The sequence below is a fragment of the Trichomonas vaginalis genome, chromosome I, assembly GCF_026262505.1.
Source record: "Trichomonas vaginalis G3 chromosome I, whole genome shotgun sequence".
NCBI lineage: Eukaryota > Parabasalia > Trichomonadida > Trichomonadidae > Trichomonas > Trichomonas vaginalis.
In genome coordinates this window covers 12,384,056-12,403,170 of record NC_067203.1, presented here as the reverse complement: position 1 = coordinate 12,403,170, position 19,115 = coordinate 12,384,056, and the positions used below count along the sequence as shown (strand labels likewise).

Sequence of the window (19,115 nt, the reverse complement as noted above, 5' to 3'; positions counted from 1 at the left end):
GCAAGCACATTCGTTTGCCATTAAGTATGTATTTTGTATCATACTTATATCATCCTTCATTCTATCATTTACCAATTATGTTGCCCCGCAAATCATTCATTCTATTTCAGCACAATTGCAAATGATTGAAGTCCCGGAAATAGTGAATAGCACACAGATGGAAGAATCAATAAACTTCACCAAAGCGTATATCGGAAGTATAGAATGGACTAACAATATGACATATGGAGAAATTCTCAAGAATAAGAAGTATTCTGGATGCAACTTATGTTCTTATAAGAAAGATAATGACACTATTGCAAATAGTACTCCAGATGATCTAATTATTGGTTTATTATACAGTGATTTTCCAAACAATCTTTTAACGCTTGTTCGATCTATTAGAACGACAGGATGTAAAGCAACAATTGCTATTTTAACATGTACAGATGTAGAAAAGCAATTACCACCTAAATACCTTGAAAATCTAGAAAACTGCGGAGTCAACTTAGTTCCAATCCCTCGAATCGGAAGGATCCAAAATATTCATGGAAATCTACTCCGCCATTTAATTTTCGCAATGTTTTTAAATCAATATTGGAAATCCTTTAATAGAGTTGTTATATTAGATGTTTATGATACATATTTCCAAAGAGATCCTTTCACAACAGAATTTAATATGACAAACGTATTCTTTTCCTATGAAAGCAAAAAATTTAGTGTTAATGGAGTAAATAATCTATGGGTTTCTCGCCTAGACGCAAACTATTCAAAGAGTAAGTACTTTGATAAGTACCCTTTGTGCTCTGGCCTTTTCGTAGGAACTTCAGAAAATTTAGTGAAATTTTACAGAACTTTTGTGAATTTAAGCTTTTGGAAATGGGTAGCATTTAAAGCTCAAGATCAAGGCACATTGAATGCAATGTTCTACAATAATAAATTCGGAGATCTCGTTCAGATTGATCCTGACAGAAAATACGTTTCAGCATACTTGCACAATTTCATTAAGTCGGAGAATAAAACAGATCTAGTTAGGTATGATGATGGAGTGATTCCCAGAATAATTCATCAATATGATAGAAAGCAGCAATCATCCGAATTTATAAAAACAGCATGTCCAATGTTGGGATTTTGGCAGCGGAAGCCATATGCAAGATACGACTGGAGACATATTTCCTAGATTTTTATGATATTTTATTAATTTTTATAATGTTTATTATTAAATACCTATTGATATAAATAATATTTAAAATTTTTGATAGATTAGTCTTATGATTTACAAAGGATCTCAATTGTAGCAGGAATATTGTAATCAGCTTCTTTTAAAGCCTTTCGAATAGTATCAATTTGTCTCTTTTTAATTTCTTCATCAATTTGTTTATTTCCAGTTATTTCACTAGCATCCACTATCTCATATACCTGAGAAACAAGCCTCTGAATTTCGTCCTCTGAAGGGTTCCTGCGATTAATAAATTCCTCTCTAGGAGGTAGTCCAGACGGTATGTCGGCAACGATTAAAGGATTTTCCTTATCAGTTTTATACTTTGAGACGGGATCAGCATGACTCAATAAAGTTGTATTCTGAAAAATTTGCAATTCATTTTTAACTTTAAATTCTTGTGTTAAATGATCTATCACGGTTTGAACTTTTGCGTCTGAAGGAATATCATAATGAGCATCTTTCCCATTGTATTGAATATAAACTTTTATCTTTTCATCATTCATTTGAATTTTTTTTTTTGAATTTAATAGGTAACGTACATTATATGAGTTGGGTTCTTAAGCAGGCTTTTCCGGTGAATAAGTTCACAGTTTTCAAAGTTCATGGAAAAGACCTTTATTTAGCTAACGAGGACTTTGTTATTCGCCAATGGTCATTAGCAACTCATAAAATTACAGGACTTTTTTCGGGTCATGAAGGACCTATCACTGGAATTGAATGTCTTGAAGATCTTGATGCTTTGGCAACTACATCCACTGATGGAAGATTACTTTTATGGTCAAATAATCGAGTCGCAGCAAAATTTTTAAATCGTCAAAGAAAAACAGATACTTTTGGAGCTCCACTTTATTGCTTATGCTATTATCCATACAAAGAGACGCTTTATGTTGGAGGTAATGCCGAAATATTATTATTTAAAGTTAGATACGATATTGTCCAAAGATCACTTGATAAAAATGCATCAGAAGACATATCAGAAATTAAACCTTTTCAAAGAATTAAATTACATTCAGATATTATACATAAAATCTTGATTGCAAATGACAAACTTATTACAATCGCGCACGACCACACCATCGGAATTACACGTCTTGATTCACCAACGGTGAACAAACTTATTCGTCTAAAACTTAATCAATCGATATCTTCTGTTATATATGATTCAATCCAACAAGTTTTGCTTGTTGGAGCATTAGATGGAAAGCTTTACATTATATCCCGAGATGGATTAATACTTCAAGGTTTTGATATCTTTCCTGGTTCAAGTATTATGTCTCTTACACAAGACTACCAAGCAAACATGATATGGGCTATATCAGCACAAGGCTCTATTAAACTTCTTGATCGAAATAATCCTTTAGTTGATCTTACAGATTTTTTCGATACTCTCAAAGAAAGACCGATTATCGGTATCAATACTTACATATACTTCGCCGTCCACTTCGATCCAAATACAGCAATAATGTATCTATTTCTTAATGAACATTATGTTCTTGGATTTCAATACGAACCAATGGCATCAAGAGTAACACTTACAATGCCATATGCTTTTCATGCTCTTTGTTCAGTAAACTTTGTTCCTTTGGCTCATCCTTTAATCCAAATTACAAATACAAAGAAAGGTTTAATAACCGTTACAGAATCTGTTAAAGAAGGAAAGTACATAATTGGTGGTGGTCAGAGGACATTTTCTATTTATTTGCAGGAATCAAAATTTAAATTCCAGAAAATTAAAGATTTTCCTGCAAAATCTAAAATAACTTCCATCAGAACACATCCAGATTTCTTCACTTTCGGAGATACAGACGGTAATATCTACGCGATCCAAACAACAACGATGAGAGTTGCTCATTCCGCTGCACCTGTAAATGGTTCAATAACCTCACTTCAATTTGTTGGATCATTTATTCTTGCGACCACATTAAATGGATCCTGGCACATGCTCACTCTCACGGAATTCCCTGATCCCATGGAAGAAAAGAGAACGAGATTAATGGCACACAACGGATCAATCAATGACTCTGTTTTCTCAGCACAAAGCGGATATCTGTTGACAGCAGGAAGTGATGGTTTAGTCAAAAGTTGGTGTGTTGGCACTGATTTGAAGAGATTGGCCAATCTTCCATCAGTTTTCCTTACAGGAACAGCCAACGTAATGAGAGAAACAGCTGTTGCTGATATGAGAGAGTACGGAGAAGTCACAAACATCCGATTACACCATGATGGAGAGAGAATCATCACTGCACACAGTGACAGACAAATTAGAGTTTGGTCAGGTGAAGTCGAAAACTTAGATTTATTAGTGACAATTCCATGCGGATGGTGCTCGATCACTGCAATGGAATTAGACAGAAACTCTGTGATTGTTGCACTCGACGACAAAACATTGAGAGCCTTTGATGTCGACGATGGAAGAATCACGAGAACATTTATTGGCCACAAAGATACAATCTGCGCGATTTCTGTTGGAGAAGGTTTGGATTACATAGTGTCAAGTAGTTGGGATGGAGCTGTAAAATTATGGAGTAGAGAAGAGGAGAAACCTCCAAAGCCTCCGAAATCAATAAACGTAAGGCCAGTAAACTCAGCAAGAAGAGAAAGAGACGCAAGAAGTGCTTTGTCTCCGCTCAGACCAGCCCCTGTCGTTTCTGTTTCTCCAGCTGTTTCTCTTTATGAGAGAAGGAAGCAGGAAATCGAGAGAAGGAGAAGAAGAGAGAAAGCAGAAATCGAAGCAAGTAGAAAGACACCTCTTTACAAGGATATCAAAGCTCTTTCAAAACTTATTCAAGAATTATTGTAATTTGTTCAGAATTCTTACATTTTTCTGTATATATTTTGTTTTTTATTTGTTTGTAAATTAAATTGTTTATAAATTTCGCTCTTTTCCATGGAAATTAATCCAATGATTTAAAAATTTGCGGAGTTCAAAGCTCTTGTCTTTGGGATAGATAGTATCATTTCATTTAACGCATTGTTCATATAAAATACGAATTAAAAAGTAATGAATCATGATCATTTGTTAATAATTGAGAAATTGTTGGATGTTACTTGTTAAATTGTCGAGGGATGACAACTATTTCTTAAAATAAGTGCTAACTCAGTAGCAAAAGCCTCTGAAGCATGAAAATTTTGATGTTGGGAAAAAAATTCAATTTGAGTGGAAAATTTTTCCATTGATATTTTTCTTCCAAAAAATCATCTTGAAAAACTATTCCAAATCAATCGGAATTTGTATGCCAACCAATTCAATAAAACCAAAAATTCTGAAGTCAAAAAGACAGAAAAATATGAGTGATGAAGATGATGGATTCTATGATAATGATGACGGTGACAATGATGCTGATGATGGTGAAGTTGTATTAGATGAGGAGTCTCAATCTCAATCAATTATAATCAAAGAAACAAATGATTCTTATTCACTCAAGTTCCATAGCCTTACCAACGTTATTAATATTTACAATGCCTTTATTGTTAATAATCCAGCGTATGTTGACAATACAGGAAGAATTACATTTTCAATTCTTGCGGATTGTCTTCCTTTATCATCCCAAGTCGTTTATGGGTTCAATAAAAGCGAAAAACTTCTCGAAGTCAATCTTATTTTAACAAATATGTCATGGCAACAGAAACCAGATTTCATATCTGTTTTACATCCAGAATATCAGAACAATTATATCGGCAGACCACTTATCTCGCAAGTTATTAACGATTTCTTTAGTTCAGATTATAGTCCACGCGATTTTTATCAAGCTGCTTCTCATATTTTGTCTCCGCCTGGCAGATGCGAGCCAGCCAAGCTAAAAAAGCTTAGAGATATGGGTTTCGATGGCGAGCGTGCCTCCCATGCCCTAGCATTATTCAGAAATGACTTTGATCAAGCATTATCTTTCCTAAGGACAGGTATTGCTCCAGCGATAGAAACAGATATACATATATCATACAAAGATTGTCCTCTTTTATATTTCGTTCTTGAGCTAGTCGAAGTATTTCTCGATTTACCAGACCATTGTTGCGTTTGCCGTAAGCAATTACAAGAACCAGGTGTCAAACCAACACCTTGTGATAACCCACTATGCCAATTTACATTTACTGAACTCGGCGTCGGTTGCGGAGTTTATAATGAAATTTTGAGGGACCCGGATGCGGCCGATCTTGTTATTTCTATGTTCGCAGCAGCCACAAAAGACAAATGGCTCATCCCAGCGCCACCAGATTTCTCAGTTGACGAGTGCAAACAAATTGTTCGAACTCTTCCATCAATGAATACGATAATTACGACATATAAGAACGATGCGGAGATAATTAATGCTATTGGTGAACGTCCGATGCGTCTATTACGATGGATACTGCTTACAAACAGATCTCAGTTTATGTCACTGAATGGAAGCCTCGAATTGGCCGAACTAAAGGGTGGAACAGCCAAGATGTTCCTTGCTCTATCGAGTACACCTCAAAAGGAGCAGAGATTCCGTGAATTGCAGCAACAATACGGATCTCTCTTCCTTTGGCACGGATCTCCGTCCAGTAGATGGCACGCTATATTCAGAAATGGCCTGAAAAACATGTCTAATACGGATGGAATGCTCAACGGAGCAGCTCATGGCAATGGAATTTATTTTGCTAGAGATAGTAGTACTTCTATTGGTTATTCCTCTCACTGTGATGTTTCAGCTAATACTTATATAAATTCCAGGTTCAAAATAATGACAATTGTCGCTTTATGCGAAATTGCAAAAGTTCCTGCTCTAAAAGACCACGGATGGTGCCACACACTTATGCAAGAAGAAGCTTGTATCGTTAGGTTTTTGATGTTGAATCTAAGTAGGTCAATTGACATCATCAATCAACAACCTCAGAATATCCCTACTCTGCGTGATGTACTTGAATATCACGCCAACCACGCCTTTCAATAATATTATTTGATATAAAGAATTGATTATATTATTATTAAAATTTAAAATAACTTTTTTTTTACTTTTAAAACTGTCTGATTTTTAATAGGATTTCATTATATTCTATGATTGTGTTAGATAATCTTTTTTTGTAAGAGATTAGAACAAGAATACCAATACCTAATTATAAATCCATGGAATGAGAAATCAAATCAAATAAAAAGCAAATTAATCACAAAATATCTTCATAATGAAGAGTTAGTGTTCAAGGTATATATTTCAAGTTAAAATTAATGAGATTATTAATAGAGTGTTTCAAGCGCCAGCTATGCAAATACTTAATAGATTTTTTTAAACAAAAAAATACAAATATAATTTTTAAAAAACAAAATAAAAATAACATAAAAAAAATAAATAAATTATTCACGAACTGTTATGATAGCTGCCACAGATCTTTGTATCCAGTGTGCATGTGATAGTTTTCCATTTGGCAGCCACAGACTCATGATATAGTTTGGTGGATCCAAAGCTCCAGTTCCTCTTACTTGTGTCCTGAAAACAGGGCATTCATAACCTTTGTCGTCCGGATCTGTTGTTGGAATCAAATGAATTACAGGAAGTGTCGAAATCAAATCAGAAGAGTTGCATTCTACCAAGCAATTCTCACTGCTACTCCACTTTGCGCCTTCTATAAACAGTCCTTCAACGTACAAACCATCTTCTGGTTCTTCATTTATTGCTGCACCTGTTCTTTCACTCAAAACTTTCGTTGACCATCTGACAGTGTCGAAAGGAACTTTGTTTTTCCTTGCGAACAACTGCAAATGAGCTGTTAAGAACTCTTCAGGATGGAAGAAAGCGCCAAGTTTAAATACCTTTGGTCGAACACCTCTTGTCCATGCGTCAATGAATTTAGTTCTATCAATCAAATCTTCAATGAATAGCGTTGCAGGAAGAGAAGTTAAATAAGAAGCAGATCTCCATTTCGGAGGAACTTTGTTGGCAACTAATGAATGTATTGTTTGAGAGATATCATCATTCATTAATCTGCTTCCATTCAATGCATCCTGTGCTTCAGACAAAGACAAAGAAATAACAGATAACAAATTATTATATAAATGACATTCATGCAATAAACAAACTAAGAAAACATCGCAATTACTCGATGAAGCTCTCATTTGTCTTGTTAACTGCGCTGTATTGAACTGCTGTGGTAATTGTTTCGCGTAGTTCTCTACAAGTTTAGTTATATAAGACGTGTCATCAGAAGATCCAGAAGTAGAAATTAATGTTGGATCAATTTCGATGACAGAATTAAAAATGTTATGTGCTTCATGTCTTGCGACAATTGTGCTTGCGTTCTTTGATAATCCGATGTCTTCTCCTTGTGTAACTACGTCCCATTTGTTGATTTGTTTTAGTACTTCTTCGTGCGATGAGTTTGGAGGAGGAGCAAGGAAATGTTGGCCAAATGGTTCCGCGGAACTTATTGCTGTTTGTGACAAAAATTGTTGTAAAATCGCTTGTAACAAACGACTGTCCCATTTATCAGTGACTCTTCCACCGTAATTGAGTTTGCCAATGACATATGTCAATGACTCAAATGGTGCAACATCTCCACCTGCTTCAGAAATGAAAGAAGCAAGTTGTTTCCGAGAAATGTTGAAATCACTCAAATTAAATTCATAAGGAACATTCCATCCCAAACTTCCAAACTGTAATCTCTCCAAAACAACAGCGTGGAAGAAAGCCAAGTGGAAAGTGAGTTGTTTCTCAAGTAAATTATTGTTTTCATTGTACATTTCTTGATCGAAACCACTATATATTCTCATCATGTTCTCTCTAACTCCTTTAGGAATTTCGTAAATTAATTTTGTGCCTCGGAACAAAACACCAATTGGAAATTGAGGTGTAGACATCGTAACTAAACACAACCTGAATCTTGGATGGACATTTCCAACTAATCCATCAACAATGTGTTCCAATCTAGGCATCCATGATAAAGAAAGATGGCAATTCTGCAAAATTACCCAGAATCCTGCAGAAGAAGCTTCTTCAATCAGTTTTTCTGCACCTTGTCCTCTTCCTCTTCCAAGAGAATAGAACTTAACAGCGCGAGAAACTTCTAAATGTTCAGCAACTGAGAGTATTTCGTCTTGCGGATCGATACCAGGCGTAATCACGAAAATTAAAGGAGTCAAAGGATTCGAATCCGCGAAGATTTGTCGGATGTTTAATGGCGGAGGTTCGATGAATTCTTTTCCAAGAGTTTTAGAAATGAAAACTCTCATTCCATTGCAAACTCTATCGAAATGGAAGACTCTTAATATCAAGAGATGTTCCCATGGTGTTGTTCCCATTGGAGGATCAACATTTTCTGCATTTGTTGATGACATGTACTGGCGCCACAAATCTTCTTTTTCTTGGATATTTGTTATCAAATTCGCAAATGAATTTGATGATTTTGTCAATGCAGAAACAAGATCCCATTGACTATCAGATATCCATCTAATAGCTTTCTCTGTTTTCTCAATTGTTGGAGATAAAAGAAAAGCCAATTCCGATTGTGTAATCTTTTCTTGGAATAACAAAACACGGACTGTTACTAAGAAAGAAAACAGTAATTTGTGTTTTGAAAACAAAGAATAAGAAACACTTTGGAAGAATTTGACTCCAATGGAATGTTGGAAACTTGCAATCATTTGATTGACATCTTGTGGATGTGGTGCTTCTTTAACAGCTTTCTTGAAGATGTCAACAAACCACATCAATGAAAATTGATACATTGGATCAATAATCGAAAAATCTGATGCACAGAAATATAATTGTGCAGCATATTCAGCAACGGAAACAAATTTAGTTCTGTATTGTTGTATTTGTAATTCCGTTTTAGCTGATAATGCTAATTGTTGTTCGATTGACAATGTTGTCTTTTGGGCACTTGTTAAAGTGTTTATTGCATTGTCATCACTTAAAATGTCTTCGCCAGCATTATTAACAATTGTCAAAATTTGGCCTTCCAAAGTTTTGAGTTTGTTTGTGTTTTCGGCGTTTGATTCCATGATAGAAACTCTCTTCTTGTCTAAATCATCTCTTTCTACTTCTATCAAGGAATTCATCAGGAAATCGGACAATCCACTCTGTGTTGTGACGAAATTGATCAAAGAAACTTCGGAACAAATTTCAGGAGAATAATGAGGATTTGGATATTTCGTGGACATAAACAATCTGAAGTTTGGTGAGTAATCAATGTATTCACCGCCAATTGAGATCTTCTTCATTCCATCTGTTATTATGAACTCTCTGGAAAGAATTGGCTCAATGATTGGATCGAATTCGAAACCAACATTTTCAATCAAAACATGCAAACCAAATGTTATACATGATTTGAGTTGTTGGACAAAATCTGATTGGTCGAAATGCAGGACTTTTAATTGGTCACCTTCAAACAGTTTCAACCATTTCGTGCCGTTGAACTGAGGATCAATTAAAAGAGGGAATGATTCAGGATAAGCTTCAATGATCAAAGCGTTTTCAATTGAATGAGAATCATTTGGAAGACCCATGTAAATCCATTGTCTTGTTTTCGCATCGTTTCCGAGTTGTTGGATTATAGAGAAATTGGAAGCGAAAACAAAACTGTCGTTCAACAAATACATTCTCCATTCATCCATCAATCTCTGTCTGTATGTTGGTCCGAATGCTCCGAAATACGTCAGACAACCAGAGATCAACAAATTGTCGCCAACAACACTCGTAGAACTTGCAATCAAATCGGATTTTTGTTGGTTCCATCTCTTGACTTCAACTCCTAATCCGACCATGATTTTCTGTGCTCTAGAGAGTTTTAATTGTGTGATGTTGACACTGTCTTGAAGTTCTTTGACGTTCTTCTTTTCTGTGTCAACTTGGGATAGAAGATCTTTGAGTTGTTCTTCAGTTTCTGCCAAATGGTTTTTAGAATTATTCAGTATTTCAAGCTGTTTCTCGTATTTGCTTGCAGCTGCATCTGCTTCGTTTTGGAGAGGAATAATTTCTTGGTGGACATACCAATAATCATACAAAGAACACAACCAGAAATAGATGTTTCCTACTGCATGATAACCACTTCTTACATCAGCCAATTTGTCTTCTCTCGTCTTTTTATCTGTTGGCACGTATTTAGCCAATTTCTTGATTGTTTCTTTCGTTATTGTATCAGGTTGGAAGTTTCTTATTTTCTTTAGAAAAGCGACATCATTTAGAAGAACAAGAGCTTCTGGCCAATAATCTTCTGTCTTTACTCCTGGTGTTCCACTGTCTACTTTTCTTGGTTGTCTTCCAAACAAAATACAAATTGCTTCGAAAGCTTCTCGCAAAGCAGGATGAATCTTCTTCAATTGTTTGATGTTAACAATCGAATCTCTATCAATCATGTCGATTGCATCTTGTGCACCTTGTAAAATTGGTTTCGCTTCATTCAGTTTTTCTTGAGCGATTTTATTCGCTTCAGCAGCAGCTGTTGCTTCGACTTCTGCTTTTTCACTTTGTTCTTTGATTGCTGTTCTTGTTTGTTCTACATCTGCTTGTTTCTTCTGTAAGTCTTTGATGAGATCTTCGACATTCTTCTGTTTGTTTTTGAGAATAGGAATGTCAATATCCAATTGTTTGGAGAGTTCTTGGATTTGGTTTCTTGTTTTCTCGATTTTTTCAATTCCACTATCGAAATCTTTGACTTTTTGTTCTGTTTGACTTATTTGATTTTCCAATCTCTGCATGAACAACTTTAACAAATCAAAGAATCTGGAAGGAGTAATAGCTGTGTATCTCTTCTTTTCTGCTAAGTATTTAGCACTTGTTGCTTCAACAGATTTATGTGCTCTTACGCAGAAAGAAACAATTTTCTTCCTCATTTCTGGATCAGAAATTGAAGATTTCTCCAAAACATTTGTTGCAACAGCTTCTAATGAATTTGATGACCATGGCATGAACCAATCCATTGTTGTTTCTTTTAGTAAATCACTGAAAGAATGAAGAGTTTCTTGGAATATCGAAGAAGAAGGAGAAACAATCAAAACAATATGTAAATTGTTTCTTATTCTTTCTTTGAACATAATCAAAGGATCTTCATCTAATTGGACACCATTAGAGATCTCTGTTTTAACTTGTTCGAGTTCATCTTTCGAGAACAAATTATAGATCCAACTATCACTTAATAACTTCGAAATATCACTCAATTGGAATGATTTAATCAGTTGATAATCACTGATCATGAATGCTGTTTGTTGGTTCTTTATTCCGCATTGTTTCAACAAGTTCTTTATGTCTTCTCTCCATTCCAAAATTCCATAAGTTCTTGTCAAAGCGATTTCGAACAATTGTATATCACTAATATACATTGCTAATCTCGCCAATGATTTTCTACCACTTGCTTTCAATCCAACAAGCATCAAATGTCCTCTTTGGAAAGCCAAACCTCTTGAAATTGACGATAAATGGTCAACTGCTTCTTGGAACATTACAATGTTTAATGGTTTTGGCATTGTTGAGTTATGATCTTCAAGATATTTCTTGCATCTATCCATTGATAATTCTTGTTTCTCTTCAACTTCAACATATGTTCTTTCGCTATTTGAGTAATTGTTAAATGTTATTTGTCCGTAAATTACTTTATTAGTTTGGACATGGAATTGTTGAGCAAAGATATCATTTATCAAAGAACTAAACCATTGTTTTGTCTCTTCAGTGTTGAATCTATCATAGAACTCTCTGTGCATTTCATGCCACCATAAATGCATGAAATCAATGTCTTTTGGAATTTCATGAGAAGGACTCAAAACAATTCCTTTGATAACTCTCACGATGTTTCTTAATCCGAAGATATAATGAGGTTTCGAAGGAACAGGTAACAATGTCTTTGATATTTCCAAGTAGATGTCAATTGTTGCTGCAACAGTTGGTCTTATCAATTCTTTAACAGACAAATCATGTTTCTCGAGGTGTTGTGTTAATAATCCTGTGATTATTGTGTTGAGAGATGATTTGTTTGTCTTAGGAATGTGTAAAGAAACAAAATGTCTTAACAATCTTTCTGGAATGTTAAATGAATGTCCGACAGGCATTTCCATTGCAGAAATGAATGTTGTTTCAGCGACATTTTCGAATTCAACCTTCTTAGTATCATACCAACCTCCGTAATCAATTATTTGTCTTATGAATTCTAAAGGAGGTTGTGCACCATATAATTCTGGTTTTGGTGTTCCAATATTATCCAAAAACACTAAAAGAGATTGTCCAGGAAGAGGTCCATAAGCACCATGTCTTTTCTGTAACAATGACTTGATGTCTGTATATAATTCTTTCGCTTCTACGCAATTGGACATCGGTATTACATGTTTATCGTATTTTTCAGGAAGATTTGAAAACGTTGTTTTAACCAACAATGATTTGGATGATTCAGGACCAATTAACAATGTATGTTTATGATGTGCACTGAGGATTCTAGTGATGTACTGAGGAGCAACTGATTCATTTGTTGGAACAAACTGTTGTTCGATCGGAACTGTTGGATTTATTGGTAAAACTTGGCTTCCATCGCACCAAACAATCCATGAAAAGTGGCCAATATCAACGAAATAATCGAAAACAGTGAATTTCGGAGGAAATTGGTATCTTGAATTAACTTTATCCATGTGATCTCTAAGGAATTTATCGAATAGATTACGTGAATCATCAACTAATGATGCTCCAAAACTCCAAACAACAGCGAAAATGAAAATTCTTTCGAATAAAAGAGGAACTTTTTCTGGTTCAATTATTCCAAATGTTGTTGCAACTCTTGAATTGTAACAAGCAGTATAAAGAGAATGATCTAAAGGATCAACTTGTTTCCGTTCATCAGTATCAGGTGAAATAACTGTTTCGTATTGTCTCAAAATGTCAAAGAAAGATTCAATTATATTCAGCATATTCTTCAAAATGAACAAAGGATTTTGTTTGATGGCTTGTTGAGCGTCATTTGTTACGAATTGGATTAATTTAGGAATATAATGTGGGAAAATAGTTCTCAACAAGTTTTCTACCAATGGATATTGTTGTTTGATCTTGTCAAGCCACATATCAGTAATAAATGTCCATTGTATGTCTTCTGTATCGAAATAAATCATTCCACAACGAGAAACAGTTGCAGGAGAAGCTTGTGCCAATGAATCTGTTTCAAACAACAACTTTACTTTCTGTCCTAAATTGATTCTTTCGTTATTTGGTAAACAAAGAACTCTGTTATCATCTAACAAAGAATTCATTGATTCAATCCAAAGAGAATCAACAGGGCCATCAATAATAATCCAATGATTGAAATTGTCTTCTTCTTTCGAATCTTCTCTAATAGCATTAGACAAAATACCATCACTCCAGCCTATTGTGACAGGATCAAATAAACCATATAATTCGGATATCGTAACTGCTTTAGGATTCATTGATTTGACGGATACTTTGAATTTTTCATCTTTTTCTGACAATTTATTCATTGCATCTCTCAAAGATTTCCATGTAACAGATTTACCACTCAATGCTCTTCCAACTAACATTGTTCCTTGTCTTTGTGACATTGTATCGTAAACATCCATTGCTTTTCTCACGAGTTTACTGTCAGGAAATGCTTCATTCTTTCTAAATGATTCTTCAATTGCTTCTTTGAAATCATCTGGAATGTATTTCTCTGGCTTGACTTCAGGAAACACGTCAACAATTATATCTTCGAACAAAACAACATCATCGGCAATTAATCTTGGTTCAATGCTATTACATATGCATTCAACTAAAATAAGGAATTCTTTCATGTCAGGTTTTTTGATTCTCATTTCTCCAGCAGTTATTAAAATTGTTTTCATTGTTCTCAAACCCCAATCGTAATGAATTGCGTTACTTAACTGTGTCTGGCAGAGTTTGAAGACAGCAACAAGCTTAACAGCAAGTGTTGTTGCAGCTGTGAAACCTCCTGAGAACAGCATGATTTCACAAATGAAAACAAAGTCAGGAACCATCATCGCGATTGGTCTAAAAATTAATTTCAAGTTATCAGGGAGTTCTGTTCTTCCTGCATATCCAGGATTCATTGTTATACAAATAGCGCAACTTGGATTTAGTTTGAGCTGTCTTTTATCTAATGTAAACATCTCGCATTGTGAAGCTATTGCGTTCTGAATGCATCGTAATTGTTGTGCAATTACACTCAAAACTTCGATGTTAATTCTATTGAATTCATCGAAACAACTCCATGAACCACTTGTTGCCAAACCAGCGAAGAACTGTGACATCTGTTCAGGAGTAACTTCTTCAGAGCAGTTGTATACGACGCATGGTCTTCCGAGCGCTTTTGCACAATCTCTGACTGTTTCTGTTTTTCCTGTACCTGCAGGACCACTTGGAGCACCACTTAAATTCTGTTTAAATGCTGCTAAAAGTGTTTGGTAACATCTATCAGTCAAAGGAGTGATAACTAGTCTTGATGAGTTACCCGCGTATTCATAAGAATACTCGTAATTGTTGTTGATTGATCTGACAATGACTGTATCATCTTCCCAGTAATATCTCAATTGTTGTTCCCATAAGAAACTCTCGACATCATCAACATCGTTTCTGACCATTAAATTAATGATGTCTCTGTTGTGAACTTCGAAGATTAGCATGCAGGAAACAAGCATTCTCATGCCAGGAGATAAATCTGTTCTTATTATTTCGGTTAATTCACCTAAAACGGAACTGTATTTTGCTTGTAAATTAACAATTCCTTTCTTTTTAGATGATCTCAAAGCAGATGTTATTAATTGTGTCCATAATATTTGATTGGATATTAAGATGACTTGTGCTGGAAACTCTTCCATCCATTCACTTCTTTTCTTCTTCGAATAAAGGGAAATCGCTTCTTGGATCTTGTTTTTGAGTGTGTTTTTCATTTCATCTTCGAAATTATTCATCCATTCTTCAATTTCTTCTGTGTTCGCATCGATTTGGTTTATCAAAGGTACTGTTTCTGTTGCTCCATCATGCATCTCTGTGATGAATCTTTCAGGAGTAATCGTCAAAGAATTCACGTATTCAAACAATTTCTTAAATGATTTTTGTACTTCAGCGTAATCTTTTGTTGTACTCAAGATTGCAATGATTTCATCATTTGACAAGAAGAAGAATCTCGGGAATCCTTGTCTCTTCGTTTCTAGATACGTGTTCAAGCCTTCGTAAACGAAAGATAACAATCTGTTGCATTCTTGAAATGTTTCAAAAATTTTGTCACGTTTCATGACATTTACGAAACTTGGATGATTATGAGTCAACGTCATTGACGATGCCCATAACTTATCAACGTTTGCCCAGCTTGCAGCTTCTCTTGGGAGTTTCTTCTGTATTGAGGAGCCACTGAAGATTGGCTGTAAATAAAGCCACTGTCTTTGACACGTGACCCATTCTTCCATTGTTTGATGGCAATGTCTCAAGAAATCCAATCTTTCAAGAGCTCTTTTCTTTACAGGAGCGATGTAAGGAGATGAAAGAAGAGTTTGTGAAGTGACTAATTGGTCATCAATTATAGAAATGATGTCATTAACACCGGAAATGATGAATTGACCTGAATCTCTGAACGGAATTGTTATGAATTGTGTTGTTTCGAGTTCGAGATCAAGTTTATCCAAAACAGATTCAATGGAATATTCCTGCATGGCAACAGAAGCAACTTCAGTTATTTGTTGTCCCCATCTTCCTAAATCCATTTGTAGAAAGCCTTGTAATGTTAAATCCATTGTTGGAACACAGTTAAATCCAACAATTTCAGAGATTTGTTCCCAATGTTTTGTTTTGATACCTAAATGTCTTAATTTAGACACTAATTGCAATGGCTGCTTGAATTTATTAATTGCATCAGCCAAAGGTAACAAAACATGGTTCATTAAATCCTGGTGATTCAACAAATCTTTTTTGAGTTTTTGGATTTTCTTGATACACAAAGCAATGAAATTATTCATTTGATCAGGTTTAGTTTGCAAGAAAGGAGTATCAAGCCATTGTGAACTTGTAGAATTCCATTCACTTGCAAGATTCCATAACATACTTATCGGAGCGAATTCTTGACATAATTTATCAAGAGGACGACAAGGAGCAGCATCGAAACCGAAGATTTCATCTTGATTGGAATATTTCGAGTCCAAATCTTTCAATCTATGTAATTCTTTATCAACTTCAGTAACTGCGTCATAAGCTTCTATTGAATCTTCCAAATCTTGGTATTTTGTGATAATTAAAGGTATTTGTTTGGAAATTTCTGTTGTTTCTTGTTCCAAACTCTTTTGATTTGTTCTTAAATCTTTAATCATTCTTATTCTTTCAACTTGTACAGTTCTTTCTGCGTCATCCAGCATCAATGTCAATTTGTTTGGCATTGACAACAATTTGTAGTATTCATCTGCTTCTTCATTTGATATTTCGAACTGATAAGAGCTCAAGAAATCATATCTTTCATTGATTTTCTTGATTATTTGTTTCCTTTCTTCATCTTTGTTTTTAACTTGTGTTGCGAAATTCTTTAATTCATTCAGTTCTTCAGGAGTTGTTGGCATAACTTTTAATTTCTCCATAATATTGTCAAATACTTCTTGTAACTGTTTTACATCTCTTGATGCGTATTGTTTGAATTGTTTTAATAACAAAGTATAGTTTTCATGAGTATGAAATGCCATCATTTCACAGAAAGAAGCACATTGTATTTCAAAAGGTCCTATTGCAACTTTTGGTTTCATTTCTTGTGTCAATATTCTTGTAGTATTTTGTAGTTCTTTTATTTGTTTGTGGTAATCTTCCAATGGTCTGTTTCCATCTGGATCGAATTCCTTTATAAAATTATCAGTGTTTATTGATAAACTAGATTCAAAGAAACGATAACTATCAAGGAATTCATTCACTTTTTCAAACAGTTTTTTAAGAGTTTCTTCAAGTAAATCGTGTGTTTCGTTTATATCTTGTATTGTATTCTCAAAAAACATGTTAGAAATGTTGAATTCGACCATTGGCATAACAATTGTTGGTATATCAAGTAAAGTTGATTCCAGTTGAGGTAATACTGATACTATTTGATCAATGAATGATTCAGGGGATGGAATAACTTGTAAACCTTTATCACCATCAAAAATAAGATCCAATAAAAATTGTGGAGGAATTTCTTTTTCATTATCAATGTGTTGTTGGAAAATATTCAAGTATTGGTCAAGCGTTTTCTGGGCGCTAAGAATCGCTTGTGAATTTGTCATTCTTACAGCAGTATTAACCATTTTCTCCAATCGATGGATTTCTTTTTGACCAGATTTATTCAATACTTGAGTGACTGTGGTACTTGCAAGCGATTCTAGTGTTTCTTGGATCCGGCCACGATATACTTTGCCATTTTCAGCAAGCATTTGATATTGATCGGCGATAAATGCTTCAAGAGTTATTAATTTATTTGATGATCCACTTAAAAACGTCAGATCGGCGTATTGTTGTATGGTAAGAAACATTTTCTGTATACAACTAAGTATTACGTCGTTTTCGTATGGATGTTCATCAATAATATTTTGCTTGACTTCGGGAAAAGTGAGAATATTAGTTGTAACAAGGCCAAACTCTTGATTGACAGGTGGTTTTGTTATTAATGATAGGAATTCGTCTCTATCTGGTATCAAAGGATTTAATTCGAGATTATAAGCAAAATCTAGGGTATTGTTCAATCGTTTGTATTCATCTTTGATCTCTGTGGAGAGATTGTTTAGAAGCTTAGGATATTCTTTGGTAGTGCGTTTTTTGGCCAAATCCGTTATTTTTGAAATTTCTTGGTCAGGAAGTTCAGGTAAATCTGTTGTAGGCATCTGGTTGATACGAGAATTCAATCGGAACTCCATTTCGTATGCTCTGCAGCCTTCTTTCGCTGCTTCGATTCTTTTATTAAATTTTGCTTCATCTTCGCATTCAAAACGTAGATTGAAGCGCGTAACTTTCTTTTTCTGTGTTGATTTTTCCCATTGTATAGTAAATAGCTTGTTTTCTGGAAAGTATTCTAATACTTTGCATTTTTTCCATACAGTGCCCATATTTATAACTGTATACTTGGAGAATGCATCAGGGTGTTGAAGTAAATACTCTAATGGATATTGCTCGTAATTTGAATCATCGAATAATTCAATTGGTAAAAAGAAGTCTGTAGATTCAATGCGCGGAGATTCTTGTAGTGGTGGTAAGGGTTTTGGTGCTTGTTTCGTTTTGGATACCATGATTTGACTGATGTCAGAGGATGTAGTTCCTGCTGGAAAAGATTTTGGCGCTTGACCACCGGTATACAAAGGTTCTGTTACTGGAGGTGGAGCTTTGATTTTGTAAGGTGCATCAAAACGTGAATTAGCACGAATAGTTTTAGGTTTTTTCGGATTAAAATCAATAATTGCTGAAATTGGTGGCGCATTTTGTAAAGGATCAAGTGGACCCATATCCACTGGCTGATTTAGAATATCAAGATCCTTCTCATCTGGCGCTACTTTTGTTTGTCCAAGATTCCATTCACCGATTTTGGGAATTTTAACAGCTTCATCCGGATTAAGTTTTCCGAGTTTGTGGCTTAATGCTCGCTTTTTCATAATTTCTTTCTCATTTGATGTAAGACGGTCACGCGCCCGAGTAACACGTTCAGACATCTCTTTGTTTTCAAGAATAACGTGAAAAAATTCTTCTTTGAGATTTTTTTATACTAATCTCAAATATTTTGGATTAAATTACACAGATATGAATTCCTTATCATGTGATTGATTAATTTATTAGACTTAGAATGTAAAAAAATCTAATTTCAAAATTTTGAATGAAAAATTTAGGAAATTTTTCGAAATTCAGCTTTTATTTCTACATTACTATGGGTGCTAATTTGGAAAATCTTGTTATAAGATCATATATTAAAAAATCTAAAAGATCATTCAAATTTGATATAAAATTTATGAATGATTCATTAACTATTATTTGGTAGGTCTTGATTT

General features: G+C 34.6%; 5 protein-coding genes across 5 annotated transcripts; 3 read left to right on the top strand and 2 right to left on the bottom strand.

Moving 5' to 3' along the window:
- Positions 1-121: 121 nt before the first annotated feature.
- Positions 122-1,159, top strand: TVAGG3_0974250 (nucleotide-diphospho-sugar transferases family; the record flags this gene model as incomplete). Its single annotated transcript, XM_001319199.1, has 1 exon — positions 122-1,159. One exon carries the CDS (start codon positions 122-124, stop codon positions 1,157-1,159), a length of 1,038 nt encoding a protein of 345 aa, XP_001319234.1.
- Positions 1,160-1,248: 89 nt separating this feature from the next.
- TVAGG3_0974240 (uncharacterized protein) lies at positions 1,249-1,704 on the bottom strand (the record flags this gene model as incomplete). The annotated part of the gene is made up of 1 exon (XM_001319200.1): positions 1,249-1,704. The coding sequence occupies one exon, from the start codon at positions 1,702-1,704 to the stop codon at positions 1,249-1,251; it is 456 nt and encodes a 151-aa protein (XP_001319235.1).
- A 41-nt stretch (positions 1,705-1,745) lies between these two features.
- TVAGG3_0974230 (Beige/BEACH domain-containing protein) lies at positions 1,746-4,001 on the top strand (the record flags this gene model as incomplete). Its single annotated transcript, XM_001319201.1, has 1 exon — positions 1,746-4,001. The coding sequence occupies one exon, from the start codon at positions 1,746-1,748 to the stop codon at positions 3,999-4,001; it is 2,256 nt and encodes a 751-aa protein (XP_001319236.1).
- Positions 4,002-4,413: 412 nt separating this feature from the next.
- Positions 4,414-6,114, top strand: TVAGG3_0974220 (poly ADP-ribose polymerase family, member PARP family; the record flags this gene model as incomplete). Its single annotated transcript, XM_001319202.1, has 1 exon — positions 4,489-6,114. The coding sequence occupies one exon, from the start codon at positions 4,489-4,491 to the stop codon at positions 6,112-6,114; it is 1,626 nt and encodes a 541-aa protein (XP_001319237.1).
- A 398-nt stretch (positions 6,115-6,512) lies between these two features.
- TVAGG3_0974210 (dynein light chain binding) lies at positions 6,513-18,782 on the bottom strand (the record flags this gene model as incomplete). Its single annotated transcript, XM_001319203.1, has 1 exon — positions 6,513-18,782. The coding sequence occupies one exon, from the start codon at positions 18,780-18,782 to the stop codon at positions 6,513-6,515; it is 12,270 nt and encodes a 4,089-aa protein (XP_001319238.1).
- Between the last annotated feature and the right edge of the window lie 333 nt (positions 18,783-19,115).